This window comes from Babylonia areolata, chromosome 5 (assembly GCF_041734735.1).
Source record: "Babylonia areolata isolate BAREFJ2019XMU chromosome 5, ASM4173473v1, whole genome shotgun sequence".
In the NCBI taxonomy this organism is placed as follows: Eukaryota; Metazoa; Mollusca; class Gastropoda; order Neogastropoda; family Buccinidae; genus Babylonia; species Babylonia areolata.
In genome coordinates this window covers 21867246-21884745 of record NC_134880.1, presented here as the reverse complement: position 1 = coordinate 21884745, position 17500 = coordinate 21867246, and the positions used below count along the sequence as shown (strand labels likewise).

Genomic DNA, 17500 nt, shown 5'->3' with positions numbered 1-17500 from the left:
ATTTCCCCAGTTTTGGCAGAGCAGATCGTGGATAGCCATGCGATCTTGTGCTGCCGACATTCAAGCTGTATGTGGCAGATTTTTGCCGGTTTACGTCGGCTTCATGCTGAAAAGGGCCAGGGACAAGGCAGCTTCAAAAATCGCCATTGTCACGCTTCGCCGACGTATGGACGGTGTCACTTTTGGTCTCCTCCTTTGCTGTTTGTTCTGGGGCGGATTTTTGCTTCAATGTGGCGACATTGAAAGTAACCCAGGACCAAACCCTCCTCCCAGCAAGGACAGTATGAGGCAGACCAGACTTGCCAGTGCAGGATCCTCCCAGAGGGCCAGTCTGGATAGAGCAAGTGGCGCTGGCTCTACGATGTCTTCCCCTTCTGCCACAGAACCCACCCTTATCATGGCTACTTTGAAAGCTACGAGTGACCAGATGGGGTCACAGATGGAGGAATTGAAGCAGGAGTTGAAACAGGAAGTGCGTGACCTTAAAGACGACTATGCAGCCCTGCGAAGTGACCTGAGGGGAATGAGGGAGGAGATGACGAAGCTGCGAGAGGAGAACGAAGAGCTGAAGAAGACCAACAAGGACCTCTGCCAGAAGCTGACCGACTGCGACGCAAGGATAGATGACCTGGAGGGCCGGTCCAAGCGCAACAACCTCCTCTTCTACGACCTACCCAGGAGAGACAACGAGACCAGTGCAGAGTGCGAGGGCTTGGTGCAGGACCTACTAACGGACAAAATGGACATGACTGATGTGGTGGAGTTTGACAGGGTGCACCGGCTGAGTTCAAGGCCTGACTACTAAAAAGAAAGAGAAAACAGTTTAACGACACACTGCTAACAGAACTCATTGCTTCTATTAAGAACCAGAAAGAATTTCGGAACAATATACGTAAAATGTCGTTTAAAAGAAAACAGCCAGTTAATAACATTACTAACGATGTTTGGTTTGAACACTTTAAAACTCTACTGACAAAAGATGTTATTTCTGACAATGTACTGCAATGGGAACAGGATGTAGAGGATGAAGATTATTTGAATCGACCAATTTCAATAGAAGAAGTGATGTTTGCTATAAGAAAAAAAAAAAAAAAATCGTAAAGCTGCAGGACCAGATTGTATAATTGGTGAATTGCTGAAATATGCCAGTAAATCTGACTTGATTGTGAATTTCTTTGTAACTTTTTTCAACTCGCTGTTTGACAAAGGAATCTATCCTGAAAACTGGACTGAATCTATTGTTTTACCACTGTATAAAAAAGGCGATGTGAATAATCTCAATAACTATAGAGGAATTTCTATTTGCGATATAAGTAGTAAGTTGTACAGTACAGTTATTAATCAGAGGCTGCAAGAGTGGGTAGAAGATAATAATATCACAGGTGAATACCAGGCAGGGTTTAAACGCAACTACTCAACTGTTGATCACATGTTTACTTTGATGGCCTTTGTTCAAAAACAGTTCTCTTTAAATCGAAAATTATATGTTGCTTTTATAGATTTTGAGAAAGCCTTTGACTCTATAAACAGAACAATTCTATGGCCTATTCTTTTAAAAGCAGGTGTTCGCGGCAAGTTGTTGAAATGTATAATGAGCATGTATGCATGTGTGAAAGCTAGGGTTAGATGTGGAGATAAGATGACAGATTATATTCAGTGCACTTCTGGTGTGAAACAAGGTGATGTCTGAATTCCTGTTCTTTTCTCTCTTTTTATCAATGAACTAACTTCAGAAATTGTCAGAAATGGGAAGCACGGTGCACAATTTATTGGTGATATTCTAGAGTTATTTATCCTTCTTTTAGCTGATGATATTGTGTTAATGTCTGAAACTGTTGTGGGTCTGCAAATTCAATTAAATAGTCTATCTAGAGCTGCACAATCACTTCAGTTGAAAGTAAACATGTCAAAAAGTAATATAATTGTTTTTTGGAAAAGGTGGATATTTAGGAATGAGGGAAAGATGGGCTTATAATGGGATAGTGATGCCTGTAGTGAATGCTTATAAATACCTAGGTATATATTTTTCAACTAAATTGAGTTTCACGGTTGCATGTAAAGATCTTGCAAGTTGAGCCAAGCACGCATTACTCTGTATTATGCAAAAATTGTCAAGTGTAGAAAACCAGTCTTTAGACCTATTTATGAAACTGTTTGACTCCCAAGTACAGCCCATTGTTCAGTATGGAGCGGAGATTTGGGGTCTTTCTAATGCTGCTGCTTGCTGTGAGAATGTCCATCTGTTTGCACTAAAAAGGTTTCTTGGAGTCGCCATGAGAACACCAAATGATTTAATCTATGGTGAGACGAATAGGTATCCAATTTATCTTAATTCCGCAGTAAGATGTATTAGTTATTGGTTAAAAATAACACAAATGGAAAATTCAAGGCTACCGAAAAAAGCTTATAACATGTTATATGATTTAGACTCTAGGGGTAAGGTAAACTGGGTGTCAAAGGTTAGGGTTAAATTAAATGAATTGGGGTTTGGCTATGTTTGGTTACAGCAGGGGGTAGGCGACATAAATGGAATTATTCGCGTGTTTCGTACAAGATTAATTGATTGTAGATGGCAAGATTGGTCAAATCATGTTCAAGAAAGCGATCGTTTCAGGTTTTATAAGCAGTTCAATTATATACATTCTATTCCAACTTATTTATCAATGAAAATGGATAGACATTTAAAATATATCACGACAAGGTTCAGATTAGGGGGTCTCCGAAATCTCACTGCATTGTCTTCGTTATCGTAAGTTCAGTGTCTGTGATTTTATTTGCCCATTATGTAGATGTGCTGAAGAAACTGAACTTCACTTTGTGTTATGCTGCCCTGCTTTGGAAGACCTTAGATTCCAGTTAATTCCACAAAAGTATTGTACACGCCCAACTTCGTTTGGACTTGTTTTGCTGATGTCATCGACAAACGAAACCATTACAAAACAGTTTGCTGTTTACTTGTACAAAGCGTTTAAAAAACGCAACACATTATGTAGTTAATTATTTGTTGTGTATTCTTAGCTTGTCGTTGAACATTTACTGACGTGTATTGTTGTTAATATGCATTTATTGTTGTGAATTACTGTTCACTGTACCCCCTTCATGAGGGACCATGGCCTTATTATTGAATAAACCATCCGTATCCGTATCCGTATCTCTCTCTCTCTCTCTCTCTCATACATACACATACATACTCACACACACACACACACACACACAGAGGCGACACTTCGACCCGTCCTCTAGGGTGTTTGAGCAAAGGCGCCAGAATTTGTTCCAATTTGTTTTTCGCAACTTCATTTTAGTGTCATAACAACTGGTATTTAGCCGATGCGCAGATGTCATGGACAGACAGCACTTTGCTGAAATCCACATCACCGATTTTTTTTTTTTTTTTTTTTTTTTTTTTTTTAATTGTCGACAGCAGGAACACTCACTCTAGTCGCCTGCCAATGTGGTGGAGACAAGTTTTTGTTGTTGTGTTTTTCCTACAGGAAATAGTAGTGGGGGATAAAGGCTCCCTTGTGTCCGACCCCCTCCTCCTCCCCCACCTCCCCCAACCCCTCCACCCCCCTTCCTGTCCGAGTTTCTCTCCGTCTAGTATTGAGGTTGACGTAATGACAGTGTCCGGAAATCATTCTTTTCTTATTCATGGACACTTCTTTGTCAATTTGAATGTTTACCAAGTGCTTCATTGTCTGTCTGTGTGTTTTTGTGTGTGTGTGTTGTTTGTTGTTGTTTTTTTTATCTTGTTTTATTCAATATAATAACGTAGTAACCAACCACATTCAACTGCCCGTTTTATAATATTATAAAAAACAAATTACATATAGTGGTGAAAAAAGGGGGCAGGGGTACAAATACATATATGCGTGGGGAAAATAGGAGAGAAAAAAAGTACTGAACAATCAATGCATTCACATTCGGGTTCGACTCAATCACTCTATAATGACATCCTGGAAAAATTGCAACACACTGTTTCCAGTGAGACTTATAATGTCAGGTCTCAACATGCTAATGACGGGAATATTTCAATTTGACATTCATAGTAAATAGATAAGAAATATGGGGAGGTAAAACAAATCTTTGGTGCAACAATTATTCAGGTAGCAAAGGGGAAGAAAAAAAATGACTCTGAGAACATACGCTTATAAGGCATCCAAGTGTTCTGAAAATCAGTTTTTTTTTTCGTTGTCTTTGGTTGTTGTTGGTGGTGGTGGTGGTGGTAGTGGTGGTGTTTTTTTTTTTTTTTTTTTCTGTGGTGTGGGATGTTTAGTTTTTATGTTTGTCTTTCTGTCCCTCTTGCTCACCAGAAAATCCCAAATACACCCCCACCCCTTTCGCGACTCGTACTTTGAGTCTTGGAGGTGGCAATGACAGTCTGTTAGTCATCAATCGGTCTTTATCGTACAAAAGAATATTGCGAGGTCGCAGTCAGAGTGTGTGATTGTGCATGTGTGTGTGTGTGTGTGTGTGTGTGTGTGTGTGTGTGTGTGTGTATCTGTGTCTCTTTCTGTCTATCTGTGTCTCTGTGTCTCTGTCTCTGTCTCTCTCTCTCTGTTCCTGACACGGGTAGATCATTCTCGTTTTTACTACAAGTAAGCGGTCTCGGGTTTTAACCCCGTAGCTCCTGCCGACAAGTGTGGTCTTCAGTGAAGGGAAGGGCTGTCACCCCACTGAGATGACTGAGATCACAGGCTTAAATGTCAGTCGCAGTTCTTGAATTGGACTGTCTTCATCTTGGTGTCATATTACCTTTGTTAGAAAATCAACCACAACATTTAAAAAACAGTACACGAAAAGGTATGGAAGAGCGAAAAGAAAGAACTTCCAATGGAAAAAAAAAGGTGAGAGAAAGCGGGCTAGGGTTAAACAGTTATGTCAAATCAAGCAGCCTGTTATTGTGGTAAAACCATACCAGTCTCGTTGTAAAAAAAAAAAAAAAAAAAAAAAAAAAGTTATAAACAAATGTAGCATAATTACGCAAATCATCGCAATTAACTATTAAAGCTTTTTTTGTGTGAAATATTAACGTACCATAATTATGAATTAAAGATTCTAAACCATATTTCCAGAGATATTTTGTGATAGATATCAGACAATAAAACATCTTTAAAGTTGTTGTTTTTTTCTTTCTAAATGTCTCCCTCTTGCAGAACCCTTTTCACGACGTAATGAGAATGTTGACCTTTTCTGCATTCTGTTTCGTGGCAAAGCTAGTCTGCCTTTGGGAATGATGTTATGTCTTCATATATACGTTGTAATATGGTATCCACATACCCCTTTATAAAGGGCCTTGGCCTATGTATGAATACCCCCTCCTCTCTCTCTCTTTCTCTCTCTGCGTCATCTCATATTTGTTATGCTCGCTCCTTTGCATGGATATTTGTCTATTAAACCATCCTTATTCTCTGTCTGTCTGTCTGTCTCTCCCTCTGACTGAAATATCTACCCACCATTATCGGTATCGACAATCCCCCAAAAAATTGATTTGTCCATTTCGTCAACAATCTAAAGAAGACGAACTTCATTGTGTACTATGTTTTCCAGTATCTAGAGGTCACGGAGAACAATTTGTTCAGCTAAATACTATCAATAGACTTCTCATGTTAATGTCGTCGTCAGATCATGAAAGGACTGTCAAAGAGTTCTCTTTTCACCTGTACAAAGCATCCAAAAGGCAGGGTGCCTATGCCCCCTAATGAAGACCGTTGTGAATGTGCGACTTCATCATTTCATTGTATATCTCCCTTTTATGGGGTAATGGCCTATGTGAAAAACCCATCTCAGTCTCATTCTCAGCCTCAGGCTCTATCTGTGTCTCTGCTGTCTCTCTCACTGTACCTCTCTTCATATCCATTTCCTATCAAATGCGATCAAACCACGGTAATGCAACACAGGTTTGGTTTCACCAGACCTGCTTCTATTTTTCGCCTTCGTTTGACAAGGCGTGGTGAAGAGCATCGCGCGGTATACGTGTTCACAAAGAATGACATCAGCAAGAGAATAACGTCGCAATTAGTTGGGTTATTGGCTGTCAGGCATCTGCCTAGCAGATGCAATATAACGTATATAGATTTTTTTTTCCGAGCTCAATTACATTGGGAAACCGAAACTGAATATTAAGACAAAATATGCGTATACAACATGATGCTAACAAGAAGACAGAAGCTTTATTTTGTGAGGTGGGATATGGGAGTCGAAAAAGAAAAAAAAAAAAGAAAAGAAAAGATAAGTAAGACAACCAATAGTAGCGAAAATTGTCCACATTCCACATAAACCACATTGTCATCTGGTCTTCTAGCCAGTACCATTATTCGTATGGATACATATTATGAGTCTGTTTTTGTTTGTTGTTGGCCTAACCTCCTTAACCCTTTTCTGCTTGACATGCGAATCCACCATATAAATACTTGTTATATGCCAGCACCTTTAGTTACTGAAACATTTCATAGAAACACATATTATACGTTTTTTAGTGTGTTTCACGTGTTGCGGTGTCCATTTCAAGAGGAGTTTTAATAGTAACACTTATTATACGTCTTTGTTTCCTCTCATATTTGTCCTGACCTACTTTCAAAAGCCCCTTTCTTCTGTTTTTGACAGGCGATTGTTTTTCACGTGCTGCGAGGTCCGTTTCAAGAGGAGGTTTAATTAAAACACCTATTATTCGTCATTTTTTTCGCTCTGATATTTGACCCGAACTAGATGGGCGCAATAGCCGAGTGGTTAAAGCGTTGGACTTTCAGTCTGAGGGTCCCGGGCTCGAATCTCGGTAACGGCGCCTGGTGGGTAAAGGGTGGAGATGTTTATGATCTCCCAGGTCAACAACAAATGTGCAGACCTGCTTGTGCCTGAACCCCCTTTGTGTGTATATGCAAGCCGAGGATCAAATACGCACATTAAATATCCTGTAATCCATGTCAGCGTTCGGTGTGTTATGGAAAAAAAAAGAACATACCCAGCATACACCCCCCCACCCACGAAAACGGAGTATGGCTGCCTATATGGCGAGTTAAAAACGGTAATACACGTAAAAGTACATACAAGTGAACGTGGGAGTTGCAGCCCACGAAAGAAGAAGAAGAAGACCTGACCTATTTTTTAAAGCCCCCCCTTTTTTTCTCTCTCTGTTTTTTTGGACAGGCGATTGTGTTTCACGTGCTGCGGGGTCCGTTTCAAGAGGAGTTTTACCAGTGCGTCACCTTCGGGTCGTACAAGGAGGAGTGGCAGAGGCAGCTGTACTCGGTCGCCTCCCTCATCCTCATGTTCGTCCTGCCCCTCGTCATCATCGGCACGGCCTACGGGCTGATCTTCACCACCATCTCCCGCAAGTCCAGAGAGGTGTCAGGTGAGTGTCATATCCCGGATATATATATATATATATATATATATATATATATATATATATATATATATATGGTCATGGGCCTGGGACGAAGACGGAAGGAAGAATGCAGACTAAATGATAACGATGACAAGATGTTGTCGCTGGATGTATACAGTGAACAATGTTGAAACTTCTGTCCATGGATGTACGCAGTTTACAGTGCTGAATCTTTGAAGAAGATAGAAATGATGATGATGATGATGATACTACTACTACTACTACTACTACTACTACTACTACTAACGATAATAATAATAATAATAATAATAATAATAAATGATGACAATACTACTACTACTCCTCCTACAACTACTACTACTGCTACTACTAATGATGATAATATTGATGATGATGACGATGATGATCATGATGGTGCTGATGGTGGTAATGATGATGACATTGAAGGTACGTAAGTATAGGGTGTAACCTTCTCCATAAACTAGTCAAAGCGCTCTCACACCTGTCATTCACACAAAAGCAACACTCAGCTCAGAGAGATTCAGAGGGATAAAAGACAGAACGTGTATGTGACTACATAGCGACAGAATCTATAGACCGGAGAGATGGAAATGTGGGGGTTGCGGGTGGGGGTGGTGGGGTGGAAAGAGTTTTGAGAGCCCGACTAGACTTTGATGGCCTTTTGGAGCAAGTGATGATTACGATTTTGCTTTGAGATAGGTTTTAGAGGCAGACGAGATTTTGTGAGACAAGTGATGATCATTATGTTGCTTTGAGATTTTTCTGTTTTGGTTGAAGCAGACAGTAAAGTATTTTGAATTGAATTGAATTGAACGCAGATGGGTTTGAGAGCCTGACTAGCCTTTGGTGGCATTTTGAAACAAGTGATGATCATCAGTATGTTGCTTTGAGGTTGGAGAGCCAGACAAGACTTTGATGGCCTTTTGGAACAATTGACGATCATTATGTTGCTTTGGGATAGGATGGAGAGCCAGACTCTGGAAGGCTGAAAATCCACACAGTGAATCTAGAGTTGTATATCTCCAGACTATTTTTCTCAATCTTTGGCGTACTGTGGTGGATATTGTGTTATGACTTGAAACACCTCTGTCTACTGTTTTCCCCCTGGCGCTGCAGTAGTTTCAGTTTTCAGTAGCTCAAGGAGGCGTCACTGCGTTCGGACAAAACCATATACGCTACACCACATCTGCCAAGCAGATGCCTGACCAGCAGCGTAACCCAACGCGCTTAGTCAGGCCTTGGAAAAAAAAAGGGGGGGAATAAATAATAGATAAGCTTACATAAAAAAAAAAATAAAAAAAAAATAAATAAAAATTATAATATAGAAAAAGGTAGTAGTAATAAATAAAAAAGACAACTGCAGTAAAATAGGCGATCATGGTGATGACCAGCATTCGCCTTACTGTTTCATTGCGCGACGACATGCTGCACTCTTACAGCTGGGCTTGAGTTTGATAAAGATCATGGTGTTTCAGACAGAGGTGGTAAAGAATGGAGATCTTGGTGGAGACAATGATGATGATAATGATGATGTTGATGAGGTTGCCGCTGCGGCTGCTGTTGCTGTTGGTGGCGATGGTCATGATTATGATGATGATGATGATAATGATGATGATGATAATGATAATGATGACAGAGACTGTGACCGAGGCAAGGGCAATACCAGTGTCGATAAAAGATGCTGCTGATGATGGTGATAACAGAACACAGCATTGTCAGGTTCAGCATTTTAACAGACGATTATAACATTCATTGATGATGATGTTGACTTTATAACCGTTGATAGCGGAGATTATATTGATGAATATGATGATGATGATGATGGTGGTGGTGGTAGTGACAAGGATCACAAGCGGTGATGATGATGATGATGGTGATGGTGTGGTGATGATGGTGATGATGATGATGATGGTGATGGTGGTGGTGGTGGTGACAAGGATGACAAGCGGTGATGATGATGATGATGATGATGATGATGATGGTGATGGTGGTGGTGGTAGTGGTGGTGACAGTGACAAGGATGACAAGCGGTGATGATGATGATGATGATGGTGGTGGTTATGATGATGGTGATGGTGATGTTGGTGGTGGTGGTGGTGATGGTGATGATGGTGACGTGATAATGGTGATGATGGTGGTGGTAGTGGTGGTGGTAGTGACAAGGATGACAAGCGGTGTTGGTGATGATGATGGTGATGATGGTGATGATGGTGACGTGATAATGGTGATGATGGTGACCATGATGGTAGGTGAGGCCAGACGGGACTGGGAGAGGAGGAGAGCCGCGACGAGGGGCAATATAGACAACGGTAGTTATGCATCTGGTTGGAATCCATCGGCTTTGATAGCAACGACCCTCGGCTCAAAACGGCTTGACAATAAGTGTGCAGAGAGCAGGGAGTGCTGTTTTTTCTATCTGTAAAGAGTAGAGTCAATCTCTACGATCTCTAAAGAGATATTAATCAGCTAACATTATCATCGCACAGCTCACAATACAGACATGAAATACACACCTTAGAGACATGTTTATGTTCAATATTCAAGAGAACACATGAAATAAAATCGACTCTCAAAACATCAATATGGTTGAGAACAATTTACAGTGACACCCCCCCCCCCCCCCCCCCATTAAGTCTAAGAACAAATCAAATAATAAAGATTCACACCTTCCTCCACCCATTTTCTCCCTCCCCCTCTCTCCTTCCCCCACCCTCTTTTGTTTTCTCCTGTCCATCGTCACTCATATTTCCTTTTCATATACATCTTCTGAGAGATGTTTGATTTTTTTTTAAACATTGCAGACGAGTGCATATTGCAGGATAAAATAAAGGGGGAAAAAATGCATGCGGTACAAGCACAAAAGCCAGGCATGCAAAATGTTTTTTTGCTCGTATTTCTGTTGATTTAAATCACCACTAACACTGAAGCAAATGCTATGAGAAAATGCGGCATTATGTAAACCGAAGGTAGAAATCTATATTTTCATGTTTCGTTTTTATCTCACTTTTTTTTTTTTACCCAGATCACCGACTAATTAACACATATCTCCCCTCAAATCTGTGAAGAGGCATTGGACCGTCGTACAGAAAAAAACAACAACAACAACTATTCATCACATCCTCCAGGTCTGTCGTTTGTGTGACAAAGCCTTGACCTCAAAGCAGAGATTTCATAGAACCTAAGATCGATAAAATAAAAAAATAAAAAACAAAACAAAAAATATTTTTAAATCCTAAGTATAATGTTTTGATTTATTTTTAAATTCCAGCTCGTGTTCACAAAAACAGCACACACACACACACAAAACAACAACAACGACAAAACAATAAACAAAAACGACAACAACAAAAACAAGAACGGAAGTTGTGAACACACTTATTCAACAGAGAATTGCTGCAATTTTATACGACAGCAGCGACGAACGGAAGATGATTGGCTATGTAATACAGTACGAGAGAAAAGATACATGATCTGCACAGGGGAAATCCAGAAGTGATAAACCTCACATACCTCCCCCGGCCCCCCCAACACCCCCCCCCCCCCCAAAAAAAAAAAAACAAAAAAAAAAAAAAAAAAAAAAAACCCAAAACAAAAAACAACCCAAAACAAACAACAACAACAAACAAACAAAAAACAAAAAAACAAAAACAAAAAACAACAAAAAACAAAACAAAAAAACCAAACAAAAAACCAAAAAAAGCAAAAAGCGAGAAAAAAGAAAGAAAAGAAAGGAGGAAAGAAAAAAAAAGAACAGAAAAGAAAAGCAATACGAAACGAAATGCGGGAAAGAGAGAACTGAAAATTAACGAATCGACGGATATACTCTGTCAAAACTTTTATTTAATGAAAGTTTAAAATTCCTTGCACAAGGATAGGTTATAGTGGAGAGAGAGAGAGAATACGGATACGGATACGGATAGTTTATTCAATAAAGGCCATGGCCCCTCATGAAGGGGGTACAGTGAATCAACATTCAAAATCAAAACCTTACAAATTACAGAAGTGAATGATAAACTGCAAATGATAATCCACAAATTGGATAATGCACAACTAATAATAATTAACTACATAATACACTGCGAAACTTAAAAGCCTTATATAAGTAAATAGCAAACTGTCTTATAACAGTTTCGTTAGTTGATGACATAAGCATGGCAAGTCGAAATAAAGTAGGGTGTCTATAATATTTTTGTGGAATCCACTCATGTCTAAGGTCATTCAAAGCAGGGCAACACAACACAAAGTGAAGTTCGGTTTCTTCAGCACGTCTGCATAAAGGACAACTAAGATCAGAGACACTGGACTTTCGATAACGATAATGATGAAGAAATATGTCAGAAATTCCAAATCGGAACCTGGTTGTGATATGTTTCAAATGCTTATCCATTTTCATTGACAGATAAGTAGGAATAGAGTGTATAGAAATGAACTGTCTGTAAAACTCAAACCTATCGCTATCTTGAACATGATAAGACCAATCTTGCCATCTACAGTCAATTAATCTTGTTCGGAGTGCACTAATAAATCCCTTTATGTCCCCTACCCCCTGCTGTAACCAAACATAACCAAATCCCAGTTCATATAATCTAACCCTAACCTTTGATACCCAGTTTACTTTGCCCCTCAAATCTAAATCATATAACATGTTAAATGCTTTTTTCGGCAACCTTGAATCTCCCATTTGTGTTATTTTCAACCAATAGCGAATACATCTTACTGTGGAATTGAGATGTATCGGATATCTTTTTGTCTCCCCATAAATTAAATCATTAGGCGTTTTCATGGTAACTCCAAGAAACTTTTTCAGTGCAAATAAATGAACACTCTCGTAGCAAACTGCAGCATTAGAGAGACCCCAAATTTCTGCTCCATATTGTACAATGGGTTGTACCTGGGAATCAAACAATTTAATAAACAGATCAAAAGATTGATTTTCTAAACTTGACAGTTTTTTCATAATACAAAGTAATGCTTGTTTAGCTCTACATGCAAGATCTTTACATGCAACTGTGAAACTCAATTTTGTTGAAAAATATATTCCTAAGTATTTATACACATTCACTACTGGCATCGTTATTCCATTATAAGTCCATTTTCCCCTAATTCCTAAATATCCACCTTTTCTAAATACAATTATGTTACTTTTTGACATATTTACTTTCAACTGAAGTGATTTTGCAGCTCTAGATAGACTATTTAATTGTGTTTGTAAACCAATCACAGTTTCAGATATCAACACAACATCATCAGCTAAGAGGAGAATGAATAACTCTAGAATCTCACCAGTAAATTGTGCACCATGTTTTCCGTTTCTGACAACTTCTGAAGTTAGTTCGTTAATAAAAAGAGAAAATAATACAGGGCTGCACACATCACGTTGTTTTACGCCAGAAGTGCATTGAATATAATCAGTCATCTTCCCCCCACATCTAACCCTTCCTTTCACACCCGCATACATACTCATAATACATTTCAACAACTTTCCACGAACACCAGTTTTTAAAAGAATAGGCCATAGAATTGTTCTGTTTATGGAATCGAAGGCTTTCTCAAAATCTATAAAAGCCACATACAATTTACGATTCAAAGAAAACTGTTTTTGAATAAAGGCCATCAAAGTAAACATATGATCAACAGTTGAGTAGTTGTGTTTAAATCCTGCCTGGTATTCACCTGTAATATTGTTTTCTTCTACCCATTCTTGCAGTCTCTGATTTATAATTGTACTATACAACTTACTACTTGCATCACAAAGAGAAATTCCTCTATAGTTATTCGGATTGTTCACATCGCCCTTTTTATACAGTGGTAGAACAATAGATTCGGTCCATTTTTCAGGATAGATTCCTCTGTCAAATAACGAGTTAAAAAAAGTTACAAAGAAATTCAAAATCAGGTCAGATTCAGTGGCATATTTTAACAATTCTCCAATTATACTATCAGGACCTGCAGCTTTACGGTTCTTAATTTTCCTTAATGCAAACATCACTTCTTCTACCGAGATTGGACGATTTAAATAATCTTCTTCATCTTCATCTTGTTCCCACTGCAGTACGTTATCAGAATTTACCTCTTTTGTTAGAAGGGTTTTAAAGTGATCAAACCAAACATCATCAGTAATATTGTTAGCTGGCTGTTTTCTTTTAAGTGACATTTTACGAACATTGTTCCAAAATTCTTTCTGACTTTTGATAGAAGCAATTAATTCTGTCAACAATATATCATTAAACTGCTTTCGCTTTCTCTTTTGCAAATGTTTATATTCCCGTCTGGCCTTACAAAAACAATGACGATCATCAACATCCAGAGTACGTCTAAATTTGTTTAACAACCTACGAACATTTTTTCTAGCGCTACGGCATTCTGCATCAAACCAATCTTTTGGTTTTAACTTGTTACTGATACTAATTTGTTTCTTCATATGTTTAGCAGCATCCTTGATACATTCATTAAAAACACTTAACGCTTGGTTTATATCAACACTAATTAGGCTAATTGCTAAGTTTATTTTTTTCTTTAAATTCTTCTGAACGTATGTTATGAATGTATACATCAGCCAAGTCGTCACTCCACACAAATTTTTCTAAAACAAAATCATTTTCCAACTGTGTGTTTTCCAATTCATAACCCCGGCCTGCGAAACGGAGTTCCACAGGCATATGATCGGATTCAGTTCTGTCAGTCACACACAACGTACATGAATCACACAACAATGCATACATATCACAAGACATAATGAAATAATCATTCACACTGCATCCACTATCCGATATATAAGTGTAGCAACCATTTTGGTCGCCATGACACATTCCATTAATTATACACAAGTCAAGTGCAGTACACATATTCAACAGCAATTTTCCATAGTTGTTGAGAACAGAATCTTCGGAACGTCTATTGATACTAATTGGGTGACTTCTTCGCTGAAACTCTAAATCTCCTGTAACTCCCTGGCAGTGGTGGGAAATATTACATGTCCTGCCATTCAAATCCCCACACAGCAAGCTATAAACATCATTGTAAGCTAATGTACAATCAATCAAAAAATCTTCCAATAACGCAATTCCATTTTCACAGTCAAAATATGCATAGTATGGGGAACCTTCGGGTGGTACATAACAGTACACAAACAACACATCTTTGTCAATACCAAATAATATCTTATCAATAAGTAATGCATCAAAACTATTAGATTTTACATCAACTTGCTTTACGTGTGGAAAATAAACATCTTTTACAAGACAGACAACTCCTCCCGATCGCCTCCCCTTTTCAGTGAATTTAACTGCAGGAATGCAAAAACTGTTGTATCCAGGGAATAATGAAGGTATAAAATCATCAATAAATGTTTCAACTAAACAAACAAAGTCAAACGAGCAAAGATATGAAACAAAGTCACCGTCATGTAATTTTGAAATCAACCCATTCACATTCCAATGAACAAAAGACAATGGCTTAATTCTACTGTTTTTTACACAAGCAGCACTTTTATTTTGATTCAGTACATCATTTTTCTTGCGCCTATGTTGACAGACCACATTTTCAGGCGTTGACACACACCGCGAACATTCATCGTCAACTCTTGCACACACACTGTTTCCAACATCAAAAACACGTGCGAGCTCAGTGTCACACTGTCCAACACTGGACGGCAGTGCCGGTGTCACTGTTCTTTTTTCCATCCCATTGGAAAAAGCATCACTTCTTAAACAAATGGGCAGGCCACTTCCCTATTTAAAGTCAACAAGTTTATCATTATTATCGACAGTGAATTTTTTGCCATCAATCAGTAAATGGTTGAACACCATCGTGGCTCTTTTCCCATCCTGCCTTGCTTTCTTCAGGTGCGGAGTTAGTCTACGTCTGATGTCTCTTACTCCCTTCGAAAAGTCCTCACCAATGAATATATTTGTACCTTTCAGTTTACCCTTAGCTTTCAGAGAGAGAGAGAGAGAGAGAGAGAGTGTGTGTGTGTGTGTGTGTGTCGAAATTACACAGACACAAAGAAATACCATTTCAGTAGCCTAATAGATCCGATTCATTTTCTTGACACTTTTTTGTTTCAATTCAAAGAATGAATTTAAGCATCACAAGACCGAAAAGGAAACACAATGTATTCGTGTATATACATTTATGTGAAACGCCGTTTTCATCTAAGAGTCATTGCTATCAAAGCCAAGAAATGGTGTGGTGCCATATCATCCTATCCCGTGGAATATAAACATCTGACCAGAAACTTGCGGTTAACTGACTGTGTTGGTAAAACGGTCAAAACTTGAGTATTGCGTTTCCTGGATGGATTGTTTATGCAGTTGTTTTGTTGTTGTGCTCGTTGTTTAATGAAACAAACTGTTGTTTTGTTGTTGTTGTTTTTGTTGTTGTTGTTGTTGGCTTCATGGTTGGGTATCGTGATGAATAACCGAACATGCATAAAGACCAAGTGTTTGGATTTCGTGATTTTGGGATTTCGTGACTAACCCTAGATGTATCTACCTCGTACCACCGTCTTCCCCCTACCCCCCAAATCCCCTTCCCCCAGTTCCCTGCCTTGCTAACATGTTGGCTGCGGTTTATTTGATGGGGGTTGTGGGATTTTCATTATTCCCTGTAAAAAAAAAAAAAAAAAAAAGGTGTGGTATTGTGTCAACCTTGGATGATGCCTGTTCCATGCTCAAAACCACTTTTGTAAATGCGTTTTGGTATGTGGAACATGACTGATTAAGCGCTTGTTCATCAGTTGTTGTGCTCTCTCTCTCAGGCTCTCTGTCTCTGTTTTTTCTTTCTGTCTGTCTGTCTGCCCCCTTCTCTCTCTCTCTCTTTCTCTGTGTGTGTGTGTGTGTGTGTGTGTGTGTGTGTGTGTCTGTATTTGTCTCTGTCTGTCTCAGTCTCTCTGTCTCTGTCTTTTCTTTCTGTCTGTGTGTCTGCCCTTTATCTCTCTCTCTCTCTGTCTGTCTGTATCAGTCTCTGTCTGTCTGTCTGTCTCTCTCTCTTTCTCTCTCTCTCTCTCTCTCTCTGTAAATAATGTTTTAACCACACAGGGCTTTGGGAATGTCTGGATGTGTTGGCAATGATCGAATATTTCTCCCAGAATTTAAAGACAGATTAATTAATGCGTACAAACAGGATTGGCATGTTCACATTGAAGAGTCATAAAAATACAATGGGTTGCTCTCTTTTAAGAACTTTTTTTTTCAGGCAGAAAAATACATTAAAGTAATTAAGTAATAAATGGCACAGAACAAGCCTGGCTCGATTCAGACTTAGAAGTTTAGCCCTAAATGCCAACCAAAAAATGGTTCTCTGCTGACACGTCCGCACTGCCCCCTTGTCTTCTGTGTGTGGTGCTTTAGTCAGAGATGAAACTCATTTCCTTTTTATGTGTAAGTATTATGAAGAAATTCGAAAGAAACGCTTAATTTTCAACAGTCAAAACTTAGAGAACATGAACCTTACCAGTACGCTTTTGATAGATGATGAAGTAAGAATAGGATCGCTAGCGAAATTTATCGCCCTAGCTTGGAATTGTCGGAAAAAGAAATTATCTTCGGGAGCCGTATAGTTATCGAAAAGAAACACTATTACCCTGATACCAGTTCCACAGTTTATAATTCTGAATGATTTTGTAGAAAGTTGGATGGTCGAGCTTTTATATTTTTTTTTTCTTTTTAATCTTAACAATATGTTGTATTTTATGATTTTATTGATGTTATTATTGTTGTTTTTCATTGTCGTTGATTTTCTTTTCACTCTTAGTAATGTGTCAATTTCTCTGTTAACCGTCGTTATTCTTTTTATTCATACATTGTCCTCCTTGGCAAAGGATAGTATTGTCAATGGCAATAAAACAATGTCCGTGTCCGTCTCTCTCTCTCTCTCTCTCTCTCTCTCTCTCTCTGTCTCTCTCTCTCTCTGTCTGTCTCTCTCTCCCCTCTGTCTCTCCCTCTCTCCGTCTTTCACATAATGTGTCTATCTGTCCATATCCCTATTAGCCGTCGCCTTATTTGCTGTCTTTTATGCCTCTTACATCTGTGTTTAAAATTTTATCATTACTTTTCTGTGGAAATTTCACTTGAATCATTCATGTGTAGCATTCATGCTAGGGTTTTGTTGTTGTTTTCCCTTGGTGTGTGTGTG

The 17500-nt window shown here is 38.8% G+C and overlaps 1 protein-coding gene across 1 annotated transcript in view; it reads left to right on the top strand.

The window, feature by feature from the left end:
• The window catches only part of LOC143282416 (gonadotropin-releasing hormone receptor-like), a 282537-nt gene that overhangs the window by 157221 nt on the left and 107816 nt on the right, over nucleotides 1-17500 (top strand). Inside the window, exon 4 of the mRNA XM_076588049.1 lies at nucleotides 7144-7348. Coding sequence (XP_076444164.1) covers nucleotides 7144-7348 — 205 coding nt within the window. The remainder of the gene's footprint in view (nucleotides 1-7143; nucleotides 7349-17500) is intronic.